We start from the raw sequence: 21193 nt of genomic DNA, 5'->3' as shown, positions 1-21193 counted from the left end.
GGTCAATTAGTTATTAGATGGTGAAAAGTTATGTGTGCTAAGACTGGAGGCCTGAGAGCAGAGGGTTTATTTGGTGTGACTGGCTGTTGTCAGGGGAAGGAGATCAGACTTTGTCACTGTCTAACAAGCTTAATGATGATTATTTATTTATCTATTCATTTATTTCATTATGCAGCATTGAGGCTAAATTGCCAATGGATCTGGACTGAGGTGGCATAAATAGAAGAAATGCCAGACTAGTCCTACTTCAATGCAGCCAGGTCTGCTTGACATTGAAGCTGTATTACTGTAGATACATGAAGGACCCAGGTTTAAAGAAAGGCAATCTGTGCTGGAGAAACTGAAGAAATGACACCAGACACTGGTCCTTATCCATACACAGACATGTTTGCAGTGTTGTTGTTTGTAGTACAACTACAATCAAAATAGTCTTCAAGTGCAAAATACATGAAACACTAAAAGAATGGTGTTTAAAAAAGTCATACAAAAATCTAAAAAGTAAGAAGAATGCATGTATACATAACCCCCAATATATCCATCAAAATAAATAAAAGATAACAAGTTTAGAAATAATGAGCTTGAAGTGAAGGAATAATAGATAGACTTCTCACTAGAATGAACACAAAATCAGATCATTTTAATACAAACTAGATATACAAAATTGACACTGGAATTTTCGAGGACAAAAACTGAGTAGCTGGTTCAACCTTCTCCCTGCTGCCTAACCCAGTCATCATCATCATCATCGTTCATCCGGATTACTCCGGTGGGATACAGTCAATAAAGTTCTTCCAGTACAATTTAACCCAGTAAGAAATACAAATTTGGTGCGAAACGGTTACCTTAGCAGGCTAAAAGGTAAGGATACTTGGTAAAGCATGATTGGGGCAAAGTGGAGTGGGCTGTATATGTATTGTTCAATTTTTCCCATGGTTTCAAGAGAAAGAACAATGGAAGCACAACCATACCTTAACATATATGGGAATTAGCATAGAGTAGCTGACCTCACCCAAGTGCTTTCTTAACTTAACAGTATATCATTGCTATATAATCATTGCTGACATCCCCACAAATTTCCTGACCCTACATATGTACATGTATGTTTCCTTCAGAATCTATGTATTATGACTATAACTCACCTTATACATTGTAGTAGTATTTCATATCTCACCATTGTCTTGTAGTGTTCAGATCAAACAACCTTCTGACATGCTACAATTACCTGTGATTACAGCAGTACATGTACATGTATCACACATATATAGTAGAATCTACCAGGAAAATTGTCCATGTACAATGCACCACCTGTTTAATTCTACTATAGACTAAAGCTTCCTGAATTCCCATATTCTGGCTATGGCAGCAGGACTCTATTTATGGATACCGGTACTGTTGCCCGACTGCTTGCTGCCTGTTTTTTCAACATGCACAGCTTTTGTACATGGGGGCTGGAGGTTGAGACCACAGGCTCTCAGCAAACTTACCATCAAGTAGTTCTATCTACAATAACCTGCACCCCAGCTTTACCTTGGCCCTATGTTGAATACTTTGAATAATTCTTGAATAACACTGCTATGTAAACTACGCACAAAAAGTTGGAAACTTAACTTTGGTTGATCATATCTCTGTTGTTTTTTACCGATTTTGATGCATTATATATCATTATAAAGCTTGTGTGATTCCCTGTTCTATGATACCAAACTTATTGTGATTGAAAACCCACGGAACAAGTACCAGGACTAATAACGTGAGTGGGTCACGGAGAAAAAGTGCCCCAAATTCCCGTTGGTGTCATACGCGCGCTGTGACATCCTATCGGTATGGGCGCGGATGATGATTCAATATATTGTTTCCTCAGGTTCTAATGTTATTTTTAGAACACAGACCATCCAAGATTATTTCTAGCACACAGAACATCCAAGGTTATTTTTAGCACATCGAAGATCCAATTGCACCACATAAACACCTGCGTCCTGCAACGGTATCGTCATCCACAGGTGTTATTTTTTGTTATTGTTTCACAACAAACATTGGGGTATGGGGAGGCATAACCTCCAGGGGAAAGACAAGACCTGTACCAGGAACCCTCAATGCAGAAAGATATCGTGACACAATACTTGATCCGGTGGCCATCCCTTTCCTCCATAACATGGGGCCGAATGCCTTGCTGCAAGATGATAACGCCCGCCCACACCGGGCAGGGATCATCGCCGACCATCTCCAGCATGCAGGTGTAGAGAGGATGGAGTGGCCCTCTAAGAGCCCGGACCTGAACCCCATCGAACATCTATGGGATCAGCTTGGGCGAGCTGTCCGTGCAAGAGTGACCGAGAGAACAACGCTGGCTGACCTAGGACGACTGCTGGTGGAGGAATGGGACGCTATCCCACAGTATCGCATTGCGCGACTGGTGACGAGTATGAGGAGGAGGTGCCGTGCTGTAGTGAGAGCACGTGGCTGGGCCACCCGTTACTAAGACTCCTTGCTAACCTGTTACTAAGACACAGATTGTTGGTTTTGATAAAAAAGAAACTTAGCTTTCATGAATATGTCTTGTTTATTCTTGTTGATTTTTCACAATACCCTCGTACAGAAGTCAATATCAACAGAAGAATATGTACGGAATAGCATGTTTGACTATAGTAAGGTAATCTGGGCACTTTATTTCTTCGACCCACTCACTTTAGCAGGCCTTATGCTCGTTTCATGAACTCGCAATCACAATAAGTTTGGTATCATGGGAAAGGAAATCAAATAAGCTTTTAAATGATATGTAGTACATTGAAATCGGTAAAAAAATAACGGAGATATGATCGACCAAAGTTAAGTTTCCGAACTTTTTGTGCGTAGTTTATATATTCATATCACTGGTATGTAAACTTTCTGGTACACCATTACCGTACACAAAGCTGACATCATAGATGGTTGGTTAACTGAACATGTACCTATAGGAAGCAAATTTTAAGTTTTAGACAGCTGAACTCAGACTTGCTTGCTCTATGACTTATCTGTTCAGGTCAGACTGTCTTATTTTGTAATGGCTAGCTACTGCATTGTCTTTTCTGACCTGATTTGCAAAATAACTAATTTAGGTGGAGCTCTCAAACCCAAAGGGTTGACACCTATCAGCTTGGGCAGAACTGTGGGTTGGCATGAGCAACCCTTACTGGTTCAAATAGTTGTACATGTGGACAGGTAGTTCAACACTGATCAGTGCCTGGAGTTGGTACCAATCTATCTGTGGCAAAGTCAGTAGAAAACAGCCCACTGAGAAACCCATAGGACACTACTGATGGGACCATCTACCTGGAGCAACCCATGGTTTGGTACAACTCTGTTCAATGGATCTGCACAAATGGGTTGATGAGTGTATAGATTAGCCATGGTTAGATGTCAGCCGATCAGTCCAGATAGAGTTTTCTTGGTATGAATCATTATAGGCTGAGAAAATGCAGATAGCAGACCTCCCGAGAACTACTGTAGGTACTGGTATTTGAGGAGGCTGGATCTGGTCAGCAGGCTGGGCAGCAGAGCAACATCTGTACCTCTAGTCAGCATTTTCCTATAGATAGAACAAAATATCACCAATCAGTACATACATGTACATGTACACTCGTCAAAACTCATTACAACTGCTGAAAATGTACTAAGTTTACCAGTAATGCTACTTCACCTTTATCCGTGCGGCAACGTTTATCCATGTTTTTTTAAAAATGGGGTATTTAGGGATACATGCTAAATGCAACATCAATAACACCGCCAGAATTGCAAAGTTACTTTATTAACACGTGTTAGGTGCCCCAACATGCACGAGTCCTATTATGGAAAACACTGTAAATATAGATTTTCCTCATTAGCTATGCAAATCAAGTCCCAATTTGCATAATTTGCACTTCACTATGTACATCTCTGTCTAAGCTACCTGCATACTAAATATCATGGAAATCTGTTGTTCCTTTGTTCAGTTATTCTCCTTCGAAGATTTTGACAAAAACGCCCCTGCAGTTCCAGAGCAAGTGGCTAGGGGGCCCAAACCTACAACACTTCTTCCTGACCTTACATCACAACTTATCTGCCACCAAAAAATTAAGACCATAGTTCTGCTCCAGTACCAAGGTCAGATACCAGGGGGCCCAAAATCGACCTTGACCTTTGTTTTCCCAACACCTACTCACATACCTGAAATATCATTACAATCCACCCAGACGGTCTTGAGTTATACTGACTACAAACATCTGGAAACACAAAGACACACACACACACACACACACACACACCACACAGACACACCCAAAACTATATCTCCATTTTTCAAGGAGATAATAAGATGGTTAACTCAACATCTTATCTTCATATCTCCATGTTGTGATGGTTCTTTCTGACGCAACATACCCTTAAAACTATTTACCACAACTCCTACTACGACCAAATCACAGCTTCTAATTCGTGTTCCTCTATGCTGCTGATGGTGAGTTCTCACCACTGTAGTCCAACTGGCTACAAGCCATGTGTCAGCTGACATGTGTTAGGTGTATTTTCACTACCAGTAGGGCCCTTGAGAATAGCTCAGTAAAATATAACCTTCTTGGTGAAGGTAATTATATGATTATTCAAGTTTTCAGCTTGAAAAAAAACAACACTGACTGTGGCAGACAACCAACTCATCCCAGCACTCCCATTGTACAGTACATGTACCTGTTGCTTGAAAATGATTGAAAGTACTTTGCCGAGAAGGCTACATTTTCAGTTACGACAGCTGAGGGGTGGGTCTGTATGTATATCAAGAGCATAACTTGAAAAACCTTTGATGGATCTTCATGATTTTTGGTAGGTAAGTGGCAGTTATAGGAACAAAGGTCAAGGTCAAAAATGGTTCACCTGGCGTTTTCTTACAGTACTGCAGCGGACTTTTGCAACAAAACTGACGTAAATGTTGATGGATCTTCATGATTTTTTGGTAGGTGAGAAGCGGTTGTGGGAACAGGTCAAGTTCTAAAATGGTTCTCCTGGCATTTTCCATCAGTACTGCAGCAGGGGAGGAAGACGACACCTTCATGAGGTCCCCCCTGTCAGTACCAACACAGCGTCAACGCAGTTGGGAAGCTAACGTCGTCAAGGATTGCGGATTGACAACAGACGAGATACAACAGCAGATTCAAAAGGGGACGTAGCTGTGTAGATATAGCGTGGGCCCAGCTCATGCTAGTCTCTGTAGTCATGTCCAAACACTGGGACTTCCATGAAATGGGCATAGACATGTTCTGCGCCTTTGATACCATAAAACGACCAAAAATACTAGAGGTATTAAACCAGGCAGGATGCAATGAAGATGAACTGTGACTGGTAAGGCTACTGCTGTCAGGTACCAAGCTGAAGGTTCGTGTAAGGTCAACACATTCAGCAGACTTTGAAACATCCATTGGTTCGCCACAAGGAGACAATCTGTCCCCAGTGCTATTCACCTGCTATCTCGCAGCAGCACTAGAAACGGTACGGAGATCTTCTGTAAGACCAAATCCACCTCTCTCTGAACTGGACATGCCCCTAGAGATGGAGAATGCAGATGATGTGGATTTCCTAGATGAGGAAAAAGACACGCTAGAAAGACTCCTAACTTATGCGGCCAGAAACCTGAAGGACTCAAACCTTTTTGTGAATGAAGGCAAAACAGAGTTTACACATGTCTATCTGGCTGACCACTAGGAGGAGAAGAGGAATGGAGGAAAAGTACAATCTTGGGATCCCTACTCTGTAGTTCTGCCGATGTAGAAGCACGTTGCATCATGGGCAACATTGCTTTTAGATCTATCTTACTGCAAGATCTGGATCCTAGGATTCCCTTGGCAAAAAAGCTACAACAGTACAACGCTTGCTGTGTCTCTATCATGCTATATAACTGCAACAGTTGGGCAGCACCAAAGACAGTTCTAGAGAAGCTGGACAGCTGCCACCGGAAACACCTGCATGTGATTACACAGTCAGGTCTTCAATGGCCCTAAAGCATGGTAACAAATGACACGTTATACAAAATCTGCAACACAACTCCTCTCTCCGAAAAAGTCAAACAACTCAGGTGGTCGATGTTTGGACATATCCACATAATGCCACAAGACACACCTGCACAAAAAGCCCTGGAATTTTCAATATTGAGATCCAGCAGATACAAAGCACGCAAAGGAAGACACTGTGTCAATCTACTCAGCATGCTGAAGGGAGATCTGAAGCACACAGGATGAGGCCCTCCCACAACAGGAAAGAAACTCTGAGAGCTAAGGGAGCTCGCAGGATGCAAGTAAACGTGGAGGAAGATGAAGAAAGACTGAATGCAGCTGCAGGATGTTTCAACGACTGCAGATGCAGAGACCAGTGGATGATGATGATGACTGCAGCAGGCTGTGTATGTTTGTGTGTTTGTATGTAGACAACTTCAGGGCAGATACAAGAGATAGACTTGCCCATAGGCAGTAATGCTTAAAAGCACTAAAACAAGGGCTCAGAAAAGTATTCACCTTAGTTGCAAGCCCCCAAAATTCTTATGCACCAGAAAGCCACATCTGTCTACTTTAGAATCATGCAAAGAAAATAGAAAGTTGACCAGCTCGTTCTCTCGTAACAGCTGACAGACGAAAACAACCGTCAACTTTGACCTACTCCCAGCCTGGAAGAGTCCACTCGGAGCATGTAAAACCAAACCACAAAGATATCTCCTTACACAAACTAAACGACTGAAACATACAAATTTTGACCAAAATGGGAAAGCTTAGACCCTACCTGTTCCTTCTAGCCCAAAAGAATCCAAAATGGACCAAAATTTTCAAGAAAAAAAAGGGGTTTCAAAAGTTTAGTGTAAGGACCAAATTTGTGTTCGCAATTTTTGCACGCCACTGCGCAACTCAACAGTGACGTCAGCCCATTAGTTGAGAAGCTGTTGATGGTTCTGCATGATATTTAGTGGATGGGTAGAGTTTGCAGAAAGGAAGGTCAAATTTGATAATGGGCTTCCTAGCAGGTACTTAAGGTACTGCAGCGGAGCTTCAAAGTTTGAGGTAAAATTTTCTGCAGGTGTTACGGTCATGATTTTTGTATGGTAGATAGTTCATGCCACAGAAAGTAAGTTGTGTACGTTTGGGCCCACTAGTGGCTTGTTATCTCCATGAAAAATGGAGATATTGTTTTGGGTGTGTCTGTGTGTCTGTTTGTTTGTTTGTCTGTTTGTCTGTTTGTGTTTCCGGACTACTGTAGTCAGCATAACTCAAGAACCTCTTGATGGATTGCAATGATATTTGGTATGTGGGCAGGTGTTGTGAAGCCGAAATTCAAGGTCGATTTTTGGCCCCCTGGTATGTGACCTTGGTACTGCAGCAGAAATTCCATTTTTGTATCTCTTGACCTGGACGTGCTATGGTATTAATTTTTTGGTGGCAGATAGCTTGTGGTGTAATGAAGACGTGGTGTGGGTTTGTGCCCCCTAGCAGCTTGCTCTGGAACTGCAGGGGCGTTATCATGAAAATCTTCTAAGGAGAATAACTGAACAAAGGAACAACGGATTTCCATGATATTTAGCATACAGGTAGCTTAGACAGAGATGTACACAATGAAGTGCAAATCATGTTAATTAGGACTTAATTTGCATAGCTAATGAGGAAAATCTATATTTGCAGTGTTTTCCATCATAAGACTCAAATACATGTAACGTATGTAGTTTATGGAAAGTGGATCATCGACAGATACCAATTACGCAAATAATTTCCTAATTTGCATAATTAATGCAAAAAACCATATCTCATCTAATTGGAAAATTATAGGACTGTCAATATGATACTTAGTATGCAGGTAGCTTGGACAGAGATATACATAATGAAGTGCCAATTAAACTAATTGTGACTTAATTTGCATAGCTAATGAGGAAAATCTATATTTGCAGAATTTTCCATTATCAGACTCAAATACATGTAACATATGTCGTTTCTGGAAAGTGGAGCATCAACAGATACCAATTATGCAAATGAATCCCTAATTTGCATAATTAATGCAAAAAAAACATAATTCAGCTAATTGGAAAAATATAGGACTGTCAATATTGCAACATGTGTAAGTTAGATAAAGGTGTTTATGCCGAAGCATATATTATGCAAATGTGTAAGTCATTTGCATGAATAGAATTGTTCATGGAGATATGAGGTCGTGGAACTCTTGTTTGGAACTGCAGTGGGTGTTTTTGTTTTGACCTTCGGACAGGAATAATTTGAGAAGGGGTCGACAGATAAAGCCATTCATGTGATTTTGCTATACTGGAAAATTTTTGAATGGCTTCATAGTAATGTAGTGAGTAAAAATTCCTGAATGTGAGGTGTTGTTCATTTTTTTGGGATGCAAATGACTTGCATATTTACATAATCTATGCATAGTGATGTACAGCTTTAACTAACTTACACTTCATGAGGTATGTAATTCCCACCAAGTATGGCACTTTTGCATTAATTATGCAAACCAGGGTTTTATTTGCATAATTGTATCTGTTAATTTCATCAGTGGAAAAATGTAATCATTTCGGCAAAAGGCAGTTTTGTTGCTGCTTTCCGATGTACTTCTCGGTATTGTCTGTTGTCCCTTTATTCTTGGGTAGAAACCGCAGCATTGTAAATTTGGAACCGAAAATTATCAATTTCTAAAACACTTTTTTGATCGAAGCTGCTGGAAAAAAAAAAGAGTTTTCCTGGGGTAAAGGCAATATATGCTGAAAAAGCGTAGTACTTCCTGTCTTTGAAAAATGAAAATAAAAAAGGCATGTGATAATGTTTTCGCAATCTACGATAATGCAAATTCATTGAAAATGCATAAAAAACGCTGCTATTTGGGACATCAGGTGAAAAAAACACTGTTGCAGCAGAGTAATGAAAAAAAGAGGCGAAACAACTTTACCACGCCCAGAAATACTACAACTCACAGGCTTTTCAGGAGATTAAAAAAATCTATGCATAGCTATAACGATCACCAAGCAATAGAGGGCAAAAATCAGGGTGACGACCATGAACTTCCGGCAGGTTATCGCACCGTAATCCAAACCCCGGTCAGATTCAAACTCATATCTGGAAGTGACAGGAACCTTAGAGTATGTCCTTTTATTAAAAATAAAGGAATAATGTCATTTCCTCGTTATGCAAATTAAGTTCTAATGTACATAATTTGCATCTTATTGTGTACATCTCTGCCTAACAGCTATTCCAAGATCAGGGTGCACCAGTGTGTTGCAGTTGGGTTGATTTTCAAGTTTCAAATTTTTGCACTTTAAGTCGGAAAATTATACTACAAGTGATACTACTGTAGAATTCACTTAATTGCACAACGGATGAACGCACACTCCATTTAACTGCACCGAATCCCCAAATCCCAAACCGGTTCCCATTCACTCCATTGTTAGCGACTTCACATTTTTGCACGGCACATCATCACCAATGCCGGATAACTGCACCAAATTTGTTCAAACATCGTCGACAAGTTAACTAAAAAAGTGCGCTAAAGTAAAAACTGGCAAACGCGGTACAAATGAGCCGATTACTGCCTGTGTAGAGGCAAAATACCGCCAATATGTCTAAAATTGTTTTGAGTAACAAAAGAAGGTGGTCTCCATTGACAATCATGTTAATAGCGATCGTATAGGAAGTCCCGGGCGGGTCACGGGGCGTGTCGTCACCATAAAGAGACGTACGCCTGCCAAAGGCGGCATTACTCTTCGGCTGACAGCATCATGTACTCAATAAAAATTGATCTCTACCTGTACACTATCTTATTACCGTGAATGCATTTAAGTTTGCGGGGATTTGATTTCGCATTAAGGATGATATGGGGTTTTAGGTTCGCGGCAGCGCTATATATTCACATACTGCTACTGTGACAATAATAAAAGACCGGCGTCTTAAGTACATCTGGTCGCAGTTCTCTGATTTAGTTGGAAACCACACAGCAACTCGGTAAGGGCTACAGAGGCATAGACGGACATAGCAGTTGCTTTCGGCGGTGTGGTGCTGACGTGATCATCTGTCACATTCTTTTATGGCAGAGCTGAATCCGCATCCTAGAAACTTCCTACATTCACCTGAAAGATATATACGCAGGTTCCAGGAGATGTTTTATTGCAATGTGTCAAATAATGCATTTTTGACAATGTGTAATGTGTATATTCAACGTTTGTCTTTTTCATGAATGACAGAAGTACATGTACATACTGTACATAAAAGGTGTACTTTATAGAGTACACCTGTTTGTTGAAAATTATTTAAAAATAATTTTCAACAAACAGGTGCATCTACATGTACTGTACAATGGGAGTACCGAATTGAGTTGGATGTCTGCCATAGAGTGTTTCTTTGCTATTTCAAGCTGAAACTTCAATAATCATATTATTATCTCCATGAAAAATGGAGATATTGTTTTTGGCGTGTCTGTGTGTGTGTGTGTTTGTGTTTCCGGACTCTTGTAGTCAGCATAACTCAAGAACCTCTTGATGGATTACAATGATATTTATTATGTGGGCGGGTGTTGTGAAGCCGAAGGTCAGGGTCGATTTTGGGCCCCCTTGTATGTGACCTTGGTACTGCAGCAGAACTTCAATTTTTGTATCTTTTGACCTGGACGTGCTGTGGTCTTGATTTTTAGGTGGCAGATAGCTTGTGATGTAATTAAGAAGTGGTGTAGGTTTGGGCCCCCTAGCAGCTTGCTCTGGAACTGCAGGGGCGTTATTGTGAAAATATTCTAAGGAGAATAACTGAACAAAGGAACAACGGATTTCCATGATATTTAGTATGCTGGTAGCTTAGACAGAGATATACACAATGAAGTGCAAATTATGCTAATTGGGACTTAATTTGCATAGATAATGAGGGAAATCTATATTTGCTGTGTTTTCCATTATAAGACTCAAATACATGTAACATATGTACTTTATGGAAAGTGGAGCATCAACAGATACCAATTATGTAAATAAATATCTGATTTGCATAATTAATGCAAAACACCGAAATTCATCAAATTTGAAAATTATAGGACTGTCAATATTGCAACATGTTTAAGTAAGATAAAGGTGTTTATGATAAAGCATATATTATGTAAATGTGTAAGTCATTTGCATGAATAGACTTGTTCATGGAGATATGAGGTCGCGGAACTCTTGTTCTTTATGTTTTGCCAAATTTCTATTTTTATTTCTATTCGCCCTGTTGGTCCATATTTTTTCTGAAAAAAATCCGAGAACCAACAAATTAAATTGGTGTGGCCTGATCTTGCAAATAGCTGAAAGCTACCTGCATACTGAATAATATGGAAATCTGTTGTTCCTATGGTCAGCTGTCACTCAAGAAATATTTGAACAAAATTATCCTGCCTGGGGGGCTAAACCTACACCACTTATTCCAAACATCAACATCTATCTGCCACGAAGAAATCAAGACCACAGTATGTCCAGGACCAAAGACACAAAAACTGCAAGTCCTGCACTACAAAAAAAGACATTCTTGTTTTTACTTGTTTTTTCTTTGTTGAAGAAAAATTATCTTCCAGAAAGAAAATTATTCTGTGTGCAAGAATAAGAACGAATAAGGAAATGTCAGTGAGGACGTAACAAATATAAACTTTTTCTTAGAATATTTTTCTCTGACCAAGTTGTTTTTTCTCACACATATCGACCAGAAACCTCGAAATAAATTTTCTTGTTGTTATGATTCTTCTATGGCACAGAATGCTTCAGTGCCAAGGTTGGCCATCGGGTGGCCAAAAATCAACCTGGAATATCGGGTTCATAACACTTACCCGCACACCAAATATCCTCGCAATCCATCCAGAGGTTCTTAAAATATAAAGTAAAATTTATACCTCCATTTTTCATGGAGGCAATAATACATAACGGAACATTTAAAAATGGCATGAGAAAATAAAAGGATACAGCAAATTGTGGAAGAGAGCAATAGTAGGATACAGAACAGGAACATCAGGGTATGGTAGAGGAATAGAATATGACTTTGGTCGCACCAAAAACAACAAGAAGAAGGTATGAGTACCTGATGTGTATCCTGTCTCTTGACATCACAATTCAGAATGTCCTGGTTTAGTTTTCAACACAGAGACAAGAGGAGAATGCAACTGTCATCTTACAGGCAACAATAGCAGAAGTCAGCAAACACAACATTGAAATCAAAAGCATACAGTGCAACAACAGTAGTCAAAGTAGAGCATTTGGAGCTTGTCAAATTCAATGGTATAGGTTGGAAGCTTCATGCTGGCTAAGGCATAGAACACTACATGCCGGCACCCCAAGCAGATTTTTTTTAACAGTGCAAAAGGCAAGCGTAGCAAAATTTGAAAAAGAGACTTGCAAAAAAGAGACATCTTACTGTATTTGGTGTATCAATCAGATCCTGAAAATAGATTGCCCCCTTGAATCAAGTTTTACTCCTCCATCTCTGACTATTATTCCCTCTATTCCCAGCATCTTCGTTCCTCACCTCTTCCTCCCATCCTTCGCTCACCCCAGCCAGCTGGTAGTGTTTCTTACGAAGATCAGACAGTTTCTGTCGCTCCTTGGTGAGAGAGCTCTCCAGCTCCAGCACATGGACCTGGGAGTCCATCTCCAGGCGTTTGATGGTAGTGAGCGACATTGCTGAGAAGTCCATGGTGTCTGACAGGAACAATGCAGTCATGTAAACATTTGCTCACAGAAAACACCTTCTTTTCTCTTTGAAACCTTATTCATAATACAAACATGGCAGACTGGAGAGTCTGAATTGTGTACGTATCTACAAATCAGCTCACATTAAAATCATTCTCGTTATATACATAATTAGAGGCATATTGATTGTGCGATTTAAAAACTCTAGAACATTTTATATACAACACAGAAAACGATGCAAGGACAGCCAATATTGTAAACATCCATGTCAGTATTTTGTTGTTCAATACAATGCAGTAGAGAAGGCATGGGCACGTTAGCGAGAACAGTCACTTGTTCAGCAGAGTTACAAGGTACGGAATTGGAGAATTTTTTAATTTCACTCCTGAAGTGGAAGAGTTGTGTCCTGTTCCTGTAACTTCTGGTTCTGTATGAACAGCTTTTTCTGATAGTCTTAGTAGCAATGTGTGTAACTTATAAAGAATGATTTTCAGTGAATTTTCAATGCAACAAAACAACAGTCTGAATGTTGAATGTACAATCAGATATTGTACTCTTACTGCCAGGATAATGCTACATGATTGTACAAGACAGTTTTCCCATCATGCTGAAAAGCTGACAAGAGTTGAAGAGAAGGAATTATAAGCCTTACATTGATGAAGGTTAGACATCCAGGTAATAAGATACGCCAAAAATAGTTACTCAGGCAACTGGATAAAATTTTTAAACAGTCAGACGTTAACATATCTATTCAAAGTTTTGGTATAAAACCCAATTCTACCAGATCTTTCTTAAGTCATTGACGAAAGATAGCGGATGCTGTCTAAAACGCCTGACTGTTTCAAAATTTAATCCAGTTGCCTGAGTAACTATTTTTTAATCATAAGCCTTGTTACAAATACATGTGTATCATCATGTTAGCTTATTAGTGTGCCAAATCACAGGAAAAACAATTGCAGCAGGGCAGAATCCTGTTGTTTTATTTTTATTAACAACACATTCCCAACTAAAACGAGAAATTCTACATACAATGTATGTAGAGTACATACACCTATGTGTAGTCTACACACACCTATATGTAGATTACACACACCTATGTGTAGACTGCATAGGCTACATACACCTATATGTAGTCTACACATAGGTGTATGTACTCTACACACGACGTATGTACACTACACACGACGTATGTATACTACACACACCTATATGTAGTCTGTATTCTATGTTCATAGACTACATACACCTATATGTACATTACGTATGATGTGTGTAGACTACATACACCTATGTGTAGATAGGAATTCGACGTGTGCAGACTGCATGCACTTATTTGCATTCTCCATACAGATTAATGCAATTATTGATGTAATTTCTATGGACGTAGACTACTGTATATACATGTATTACATCACCAAGTACTTTAAATTGCCATTTAATAATAATTACTATGTTGAAGACAATGGAACACAGAACCCTGTTAACCTGGGCCAGATTTGCCAGACATGGAAAGTTGAACATTTGATTACAGTTTCTGACGAGTGACTCAATCGCTTAAGAACTCCCCACAGGCCACATGTCACCCTGATGTGTTCCCGCCCTTCCTTTCAACAGTAACTGTTTGTTTTCCTGGAGCACAATAATCCAGCAGACATTGCTGGTCACACCTTCCCTCCAGGTGGTGTGAAATATCCCACCCATACCAATAGGTCTGTAGGACATAGAATCTTAGACCACATAGTGAGTAGACATCTGTGTCTGATTACTGATCAATAAAGGCAGGAGCCCACATGCTCCTACATGCAGTCTTGACTAGGAAACCAGAGTGTGCGCATCTATACTTTCCTACACTGGTGGACAGCGGTGTGTTGCCGCTTTCGAGCGGCCGAACCTGCGCTAAGACGCCATCCTAAAGCCTTGGCCCGCTACCATGCCTCCTGTATCGCCCGGTGATGAGACCATCGGCTCCCCGAGAGACCGTCGCCCGTGCTGCGTTGCCCGACTGCCACGTCGACCGCCGACCCCAGCCTGCCGCCTTGCCTAGCCGTTCGTTTAGATGTAGTCTGCCCGCCTACCGCCGCATCGCACCGCCAACAGACCCAGCTGGACCGTCCAACATGCCCGCGTGCTGTCCTCTAACCCATCCGGCCAGCCAACCACGCCTGCCATGTCCCAGCCATCTCTGCCTGCCGTCGCTGAAGCCAGAGCCGCCGGCCGCCACGTGTGCAGACCACGCTGCCGTCTCCCTGCCCCACCATGCCGCCTGTCAAGGGCTGTTTATGGCTTCTTCACTCCTAATCAAGAGTCTATATCACTAGCAACAGTCAGATGACAAACAAAGAAAGGTAAAGGAAGCTTGACACAATTTTTTATTAATCAAACAAGAAAACAAGACAATAAAATACATGAAGATACCCTCTTCTGTTTCTCACATGCTCATTGTAGTACTGTATAGGCTCCTGGGAGAAGGTTGTGACAGCATGAGAAGCTGTGAACGTAAAATTTGGCCCAGCCAGTCAACAGTGTTGATTACATGTACGTCTTTTTTCAACCGATGACAAGTAACCCTACCAAACTGCTACATTGACCTAGAAAAGCACTTGGTAATGACGTATATCATGTTCAAGTTGAGTTCCTTTGTTGTCTGTCATGTACCTTGTTTGCAATAGATGTCTTTTACCATGCTACGTTATTCTAGAAACGAAGGTCCTAATCCCAATCTGGGGCAAGGTGGAGGTCCAGGCAAAACTTGGAAAATGTCACGGAAATAAGGACATTTTCCAGGGGATCGTACTACAGCTAGGCCAATATACAAAAGCCATTGTCGTTCACGCCTTCTTTCAATCATAGCATGTCAATTGTGTTCCCTTCCACGGCTACAGAACATTGTCCAAAGATACAAAAATTGGTGTATTCCCGCCATTTTGTAGTTGTTGTATAGAGGCCATGCCTAATCTTTGACCTCAACATATAACCTATAACGAGAAACGCAGCGTGCTTCCATCGTACTCGGGTGACGGTGTACTTTAATCCACTTGGCGAAAAGCAGTATGAACGCAAAAATCAATTGTGATCGAATCGATTCAATCGGGATTATACTTACTTTTTGAGTGTGAACGAGGTCTTAATTTTCTGTTCTGCAACATTGTTGACAACCTGATAAAGATTTTGTAAATTTGACATTTTTGTCTGTCAGAACACCAGTGTCAGAAGGAAAGACATTGATTGGAGCCTTCAAGTTGGTAATGTGTAATATATCATGAGTTGGGTGATGGGCTAGGTCTTTAGGAGTGAGGGGACAGATGATAATTCTACAGATTTAAATACATTTAGGTGGAAGAAACGACTACTACTACTAGACTCTTTCTCATTGCATTGTAGTTTTTGGAACTTCATGTGATAAATAGCTCACGATTGAGTAGTTTTAACTGGATTGCTATAATTCAAATGCAAGTTCACTTACAGCTAGATGTGCAATAGTTAATTGTGACAGCCTTGGTCATCCTGAGTTACATACCAGGCTGCTGCAGCTGTTGCCACAGGAAGGGCAGTTATACTATCATACAGAACTGATACAGATTCTGCATGATGATTGTGACTGCATTGATTAAACAGTGTAATGTTTGGGCATGTGAAAGGAATACGGATTTGTCCAAACATTATCTTAGTTTCAAATCTGAAAGACACTCTGCCCTGTGGTTGAATTCTGCAAGTCTAACTGGAAGGAAGAAGCACCACCAGGAGGCTGCATGTGCATGTATGACAAATTTCATTTGTCTCAATTATATGCTAGATTACAGTGTGTACCTTGCTAATCCTTTGGAGGCCCTCTCACCCCAGTTTGTTATGATAAGGCAATCCCACCAGGCCCTCTCATGAGGCCCTCTGGACTGGCTGACAGGAGATACTAGTGGCCACATGTAGACCAGTTACACATGCTGTTAGAGGACACTTTTTTAATTGGATAAGGTCAGGCATGACAGGTCAGGAGTCAGTATAGAAATCTAGCATCCATGTCATTTATCTACAAGAACTAGCATACTAACATTTTATATGTATTGTAGTTGATCAAAGACTTCTCATGAAACCGCAGATTACTGGACAGGTCCAGGACTTGGGACATTTGTGATGTACTACTGACAGCATGACTATGTATATATTTATATATATGTACATAATTTTTATATATTTGCACAGTAAACTGTTAACAAGTTTCTTTCAAAGCATAGAAAACATCTTGAATGTAGATAGGGTATGTAGAGAGAACTGATCCATTGGCAGTCATCTATTTTTTAAATCTTATGCCATGATTAAAGATTTAATGTAAGAAAAGAAGGGTAGAAAACTATATCGAAAAATAAATGTATCATGGGAGGGCTTGAACCTTCATCCTATCACCCCAACCTGCTCCTGCCACTTGTTTTTTTTTCATTACAATTTGTACATGTGCATCATTTGATCTGCCTAAAACAGTCACCATGTTTTCAAAGTAATTCTGAGGGACTGAAAACAACAGTACTGATTCTAGCCTGAGAGTGAGATAACATCTGGTTGACCTTTTGGTCACCTTTCCCTTGCCAGGGACATTCTGGACCAAGTGGCTTATCCCTTGTGGGTAACGTTACATGTAATGTACAGATGGTGCCCAGATATCAGAAATCAGAGTGGAGAACTAAGGAGTTACTTAAAGTTTGTATTTTTTAGGTTAGGTTGTAACAGTGGGGATCAGGATCAACCTCCACTAAACTGACCAGTATAACCAGCCTTTTAGCCTAATGGCTGGGCCACACCAATGTATTTTCTTGGTTAACGGATCAAAAAAAGTTGTTCAAAAAATGCTAGATTGGAAAAACAACATGAAAACAGAATCTCAGAGGAATGTTTTTCTTTGGTGCAAACAGTTTCAGGGTGTGAACAGGGTCTGAGGTGCAAGTTTTTACCCCAGCCTTCTGTTTTCATGATTTTTTTTGGCAAAATGTTTTTTTTTACATAAAAATCCGTTAACCGATGAATTAAATTGCTGTGGCCTTAGAGCCTTAAATTCCAGGAGCAGCGTACTTGCCCCTTTAGTTTGGGTTTTTACAAGGTCTTAATTCCCTATACCCTTTCAAGCCAAGCTGTATTTGTGCATCAGCAAGCAATGATAAGTCTTACTAGGAACATTTTGGATTGACTTTTCATTGTTTCTTTGCTACCTTCCGAGTGCTACATGTATAACAGTGGGGGTTCAAGCGCCTCCAACTGACCAGTCTAACTGGTCGTGACCTTTTAGCCTGATGGTTAAGGCGTGCGTGTCTGTGATCTGGGCTGCCAGTTTCGGTGTGGGTTCGAATCTCGGTTGGGATCACTTGTTTCTACTCACTCCTTTGATTTGTTTCACATGTACATGTATGTAGCCAGTTGAAAAGTAGAATGACCATTGACCAATCTTACACAGTAACTGGCATGTTGACACAAAGTTCTCTTTCTCTCACTACACAGGTAAAAGGAGGGCGGGATTCCATCAATTTGATTTTCAGCTTTTTTCACAAGCCAAATTCTGCCTTTCATCTAGAAACATCCCTCTCCTTGGCCATAGCTTGCCCAGACAAACTGAAAGCGCATTAAATATCTCTCTAAGTCTATTGTATTCCTGTGACCTATACTTAGGGTTAGAGTAGGCTTGATAGTGGGTGCAGTGTGAGTGTATTGTCAACTTTGGGAATCAAACAGAACTAGAATGGCAACATTTTCGGGAAAATGCAGAATATTCCCCTCCCATTACCTACACCTCAAATATGACATCCTTAGCATTGACTGTAAGGATATGACGAAGTTTCTGCATAAATTATGCAAAGGAGATCGGCATTAGCATAATTTATGGCCAGGTGTGTTCGGCCTTTCCTAAAGGTACCTACATCTCAAATATGACATCCGTAGCTTTTATGGTTAGGGATATGCATAAATTATGCATAATGCAATCATTAGCATAATTTATGGCCAGGTTTTCTGACCTTTCCTAAAGGTACCTGCATCTCATCCGTAGCCTTTACAGTAAGGGAAAAACAAGTTTATGCATAAATTATGCAAATGAGGTCCGCATTAGCATAATTTATGTACAGGTGTGTTCACCTCTCCTAAAGGTACCTACATCTGAAATATGCCATCCGTAGTCTTTACGGTAAGGGATATACATACATTATGCAAATGAGGTCCGCATTAGCATAATTTATGTACAGGTGTGTTCACCTCTCTTTAAGGTACCTACATCTGAAATATGCCATCCGTAGTCTTTACGGTAAGGGATATACATACATTATGCAAATGAGGTCCTCATTAGCATAATTTATGTCCAAGTGTGTTCACCTTTCCTAAATACAGTATATGCCAATTATTTGTATACCTTTTTTCTGTATATTTCGTTTTTCTGTATAGAATTCCAAAACACCAAACCATTTACCATTCACTCAGTTGTAAAAACAATGCATATCTGTATAGCCCATAATCGTAAAGTTCGGGGTATCGTATAGAATCTTGTCCGATTTTATCGTAAAATGACCCACAACTATAGGCTAAATTTCGGATTTGCATTGTAGTTTCGGGAGTGGGTACGCCGTCTACCGTTCAACAATCACACTCTTTTGTTACTTGCTATTGTCATGCTTGCAAACAATCGATATCGGTGCCTTTGACATACGGTGATCTCATTAAAAACCTGTTTTTCAAGACTCAAGCAACGAAAGTGAACAAAAATACGAAAAGAAAAACACGACTTTTGTCTGAGCATTTGAGCCTCTACGCTGTACTTTACCGCGATTTACCGGTATTTGTGGCCGTATTCGACGGAGAACCCATTCCTTAGACTCTTTCCCCGTGAAAATTCTGCTTATGTAGCGTAGATGAATCGTAATTTACGTCGCGATCTCAGAAAAAATAAAGCGACGAGGGCCGGGTGACGCTGGGCGGCCATCTTTGTTTACTCATTGATATGCATTTTTGTACACGCTGATTGGTTCACGTCATAAAACCTGTGCTCTGATTGGTTGACTGTAAGATTGCACGTGATCAACATGCGGCGGGAGTTTTTATTTGGCAGGAGTTTCCCACGAAGTTCGGGCTTATCTGAACAAAATAGATCGCGAATTTAATCCAATATGGTGACGTTAAGATCGACGAAAAGGTCGGATTGTACTTTGATTACAATTTTGCAAAATAAAGTTGCGATATCGTTAGTGTGTTTGTGTGTCTTGCTCAAAATCCTACTCACCCCCCCTCCCCTCCTTCAGGACGTCAATATCGCTAGTTCGGACAGTCGTATAGTTCGGGGAGTCGTATAATTTGCGCTGACAAATGGGCTATACAGATATGCGGAATCTACTGTATACCTACATCTCAAATATGACCTCTGTAGCTTTTACGGTAAGGGAAATACAAGTTTCTGCATAAATTATGCAAATGAGGTCCTCATTAGCATAATTCATGGCCAGGTGTGTTTACCTTTCCTAAATTTATCTACTTCTCAAATATGGCATCTGCAGCTTTTACTGTAAACGCAATACAATTTTTTGCATAAATTATGCAAATGAGGTCCTCATTAGCATAATTTATGTCCAGCTGTGTTCACCTTTCCTACAGATACCTACATCTCAAATATGACATCTGTAGCTTTTACGGTAAGGGAAATACAAGTTTCTGAATAAATTATGCAAATGAGGTCCTCATTAGCATAATTCATGGTCAGGTGTGTTTACCTTTCCTAAATTTATCTACATCTCAAATATGACATCTGCAGCTTTTACTGTAAACGCAATACAAGTTTTTGCATAAATTATGCAAATGATGCCCTCATTAGCATAATTTATTGTCAGGTGTATTCACCTTTCCTACACCTACATCTCAAATATAACATCCGTACATTGTAACATAAGGTACATATCACTTGCTGCAATACTATTAGTAGAGCTACCACCGCACATCTACTTGGTTTTTGGCAGAAGAAAGAAGAAGAAGAAGAAGAAGAAGAAGAACAGGCAAGCAAAAACAGTATATCCCCCTTCCCACTGGAAGGGGAATATAACTGAAGGGAAATGGGAAGGTTCACCGTTGCTAGAGAATTAACCGAGGAGGGGGAGGAAGAGTTATGCACACAGCAGATGTTCTCACAATCAGTAGCAGACTGAAAACTTTGTTAGATAAGTTTGTTGAAGGCCTATAAGGTGGATGCCAGGGCTGCTACTCCTCTGACATTTATATGAGATACATGTACATGTAGAAGAAAAAAGTGTGGACATAGCAATACTCAAATTAGGCCCTGTTCATTATTCAAAATGTAAAATGGTTCGCCCCGTTTATGATTCAAAAAGTAAAAAAGCTCAAACTGTTTCGGCAAAATATATCAAAATATCTGTGAACATGAATGCTCCGAAACCGTTTCGTTCCGTTTTATTGACCACCAACTCGAGTTCTAACTGGTCATCTAAGGAAACCCCCGGAGTCCTGATATTCTGGGAAATCAGGAGATCCAGAGGAAACTTGATGGTGTATATCAGAACC

At 40.3% G+C, this 21193-nt stretch overlaps 1 protein-coding gene across 7 annotated transcripts in view; it reads right to left on the bottom strand.

Annotated features, from left to right (window-relative positions):
* Positions 1-365: 365 nt before the first annotated feature.
* LOC136421056 (huntingtin-interacting protein 1-like) overlaps positions 366-21193 on the bottom strand; it is a 121460-nt gene continuing 100632 nt past the window's right edge. For 6 of the 7 annotated variants that reach the window (XM_066408203.1, XM_066408218.1, XM_066408242.1 and 3 more), the window contains 3 exons: positions 12498-12670; positions 12054-12095; positions 366-3562 (listed from right to left, as the gene is read on the bottom strand). In XM_066408203.1, the coding sequence (XP_066264300.1) occupies positions 3548-3562; positions 12054-12095; positions 12498-12670 (230 nt within the window). In that variant the 3' untranslated portion in view covers positions 366-3547. The remainder of the gene's footprint in view (positions 3563-12053; positions 12096-12497; positions 12671-21193) is intronic. The other variant, XM_066408234.1, reaches the window with a different exon arrangement.

This window comes from Branchiostoma lanceolatum, chromosome 1 (genome assembly GCF_035083965.1).
Source record: "Branchiostoma lanceolatum isolate klBraLanc5 chromosome 1, klBraLanc5.hap2, whole genome shotgun sequence".
Taxonomy (NCBI): Eukaryota; Metazoa; Chordata; class Leptocardii; order Amphioxiformes; family Branchiostomatidae; genus Branchiostoma; species Branchiostoma lanceolatum.
Note: the sequence above shows the minus strand (reverse complement) of the source record. Positions and strands in the feature narration are given on the sequence as shown.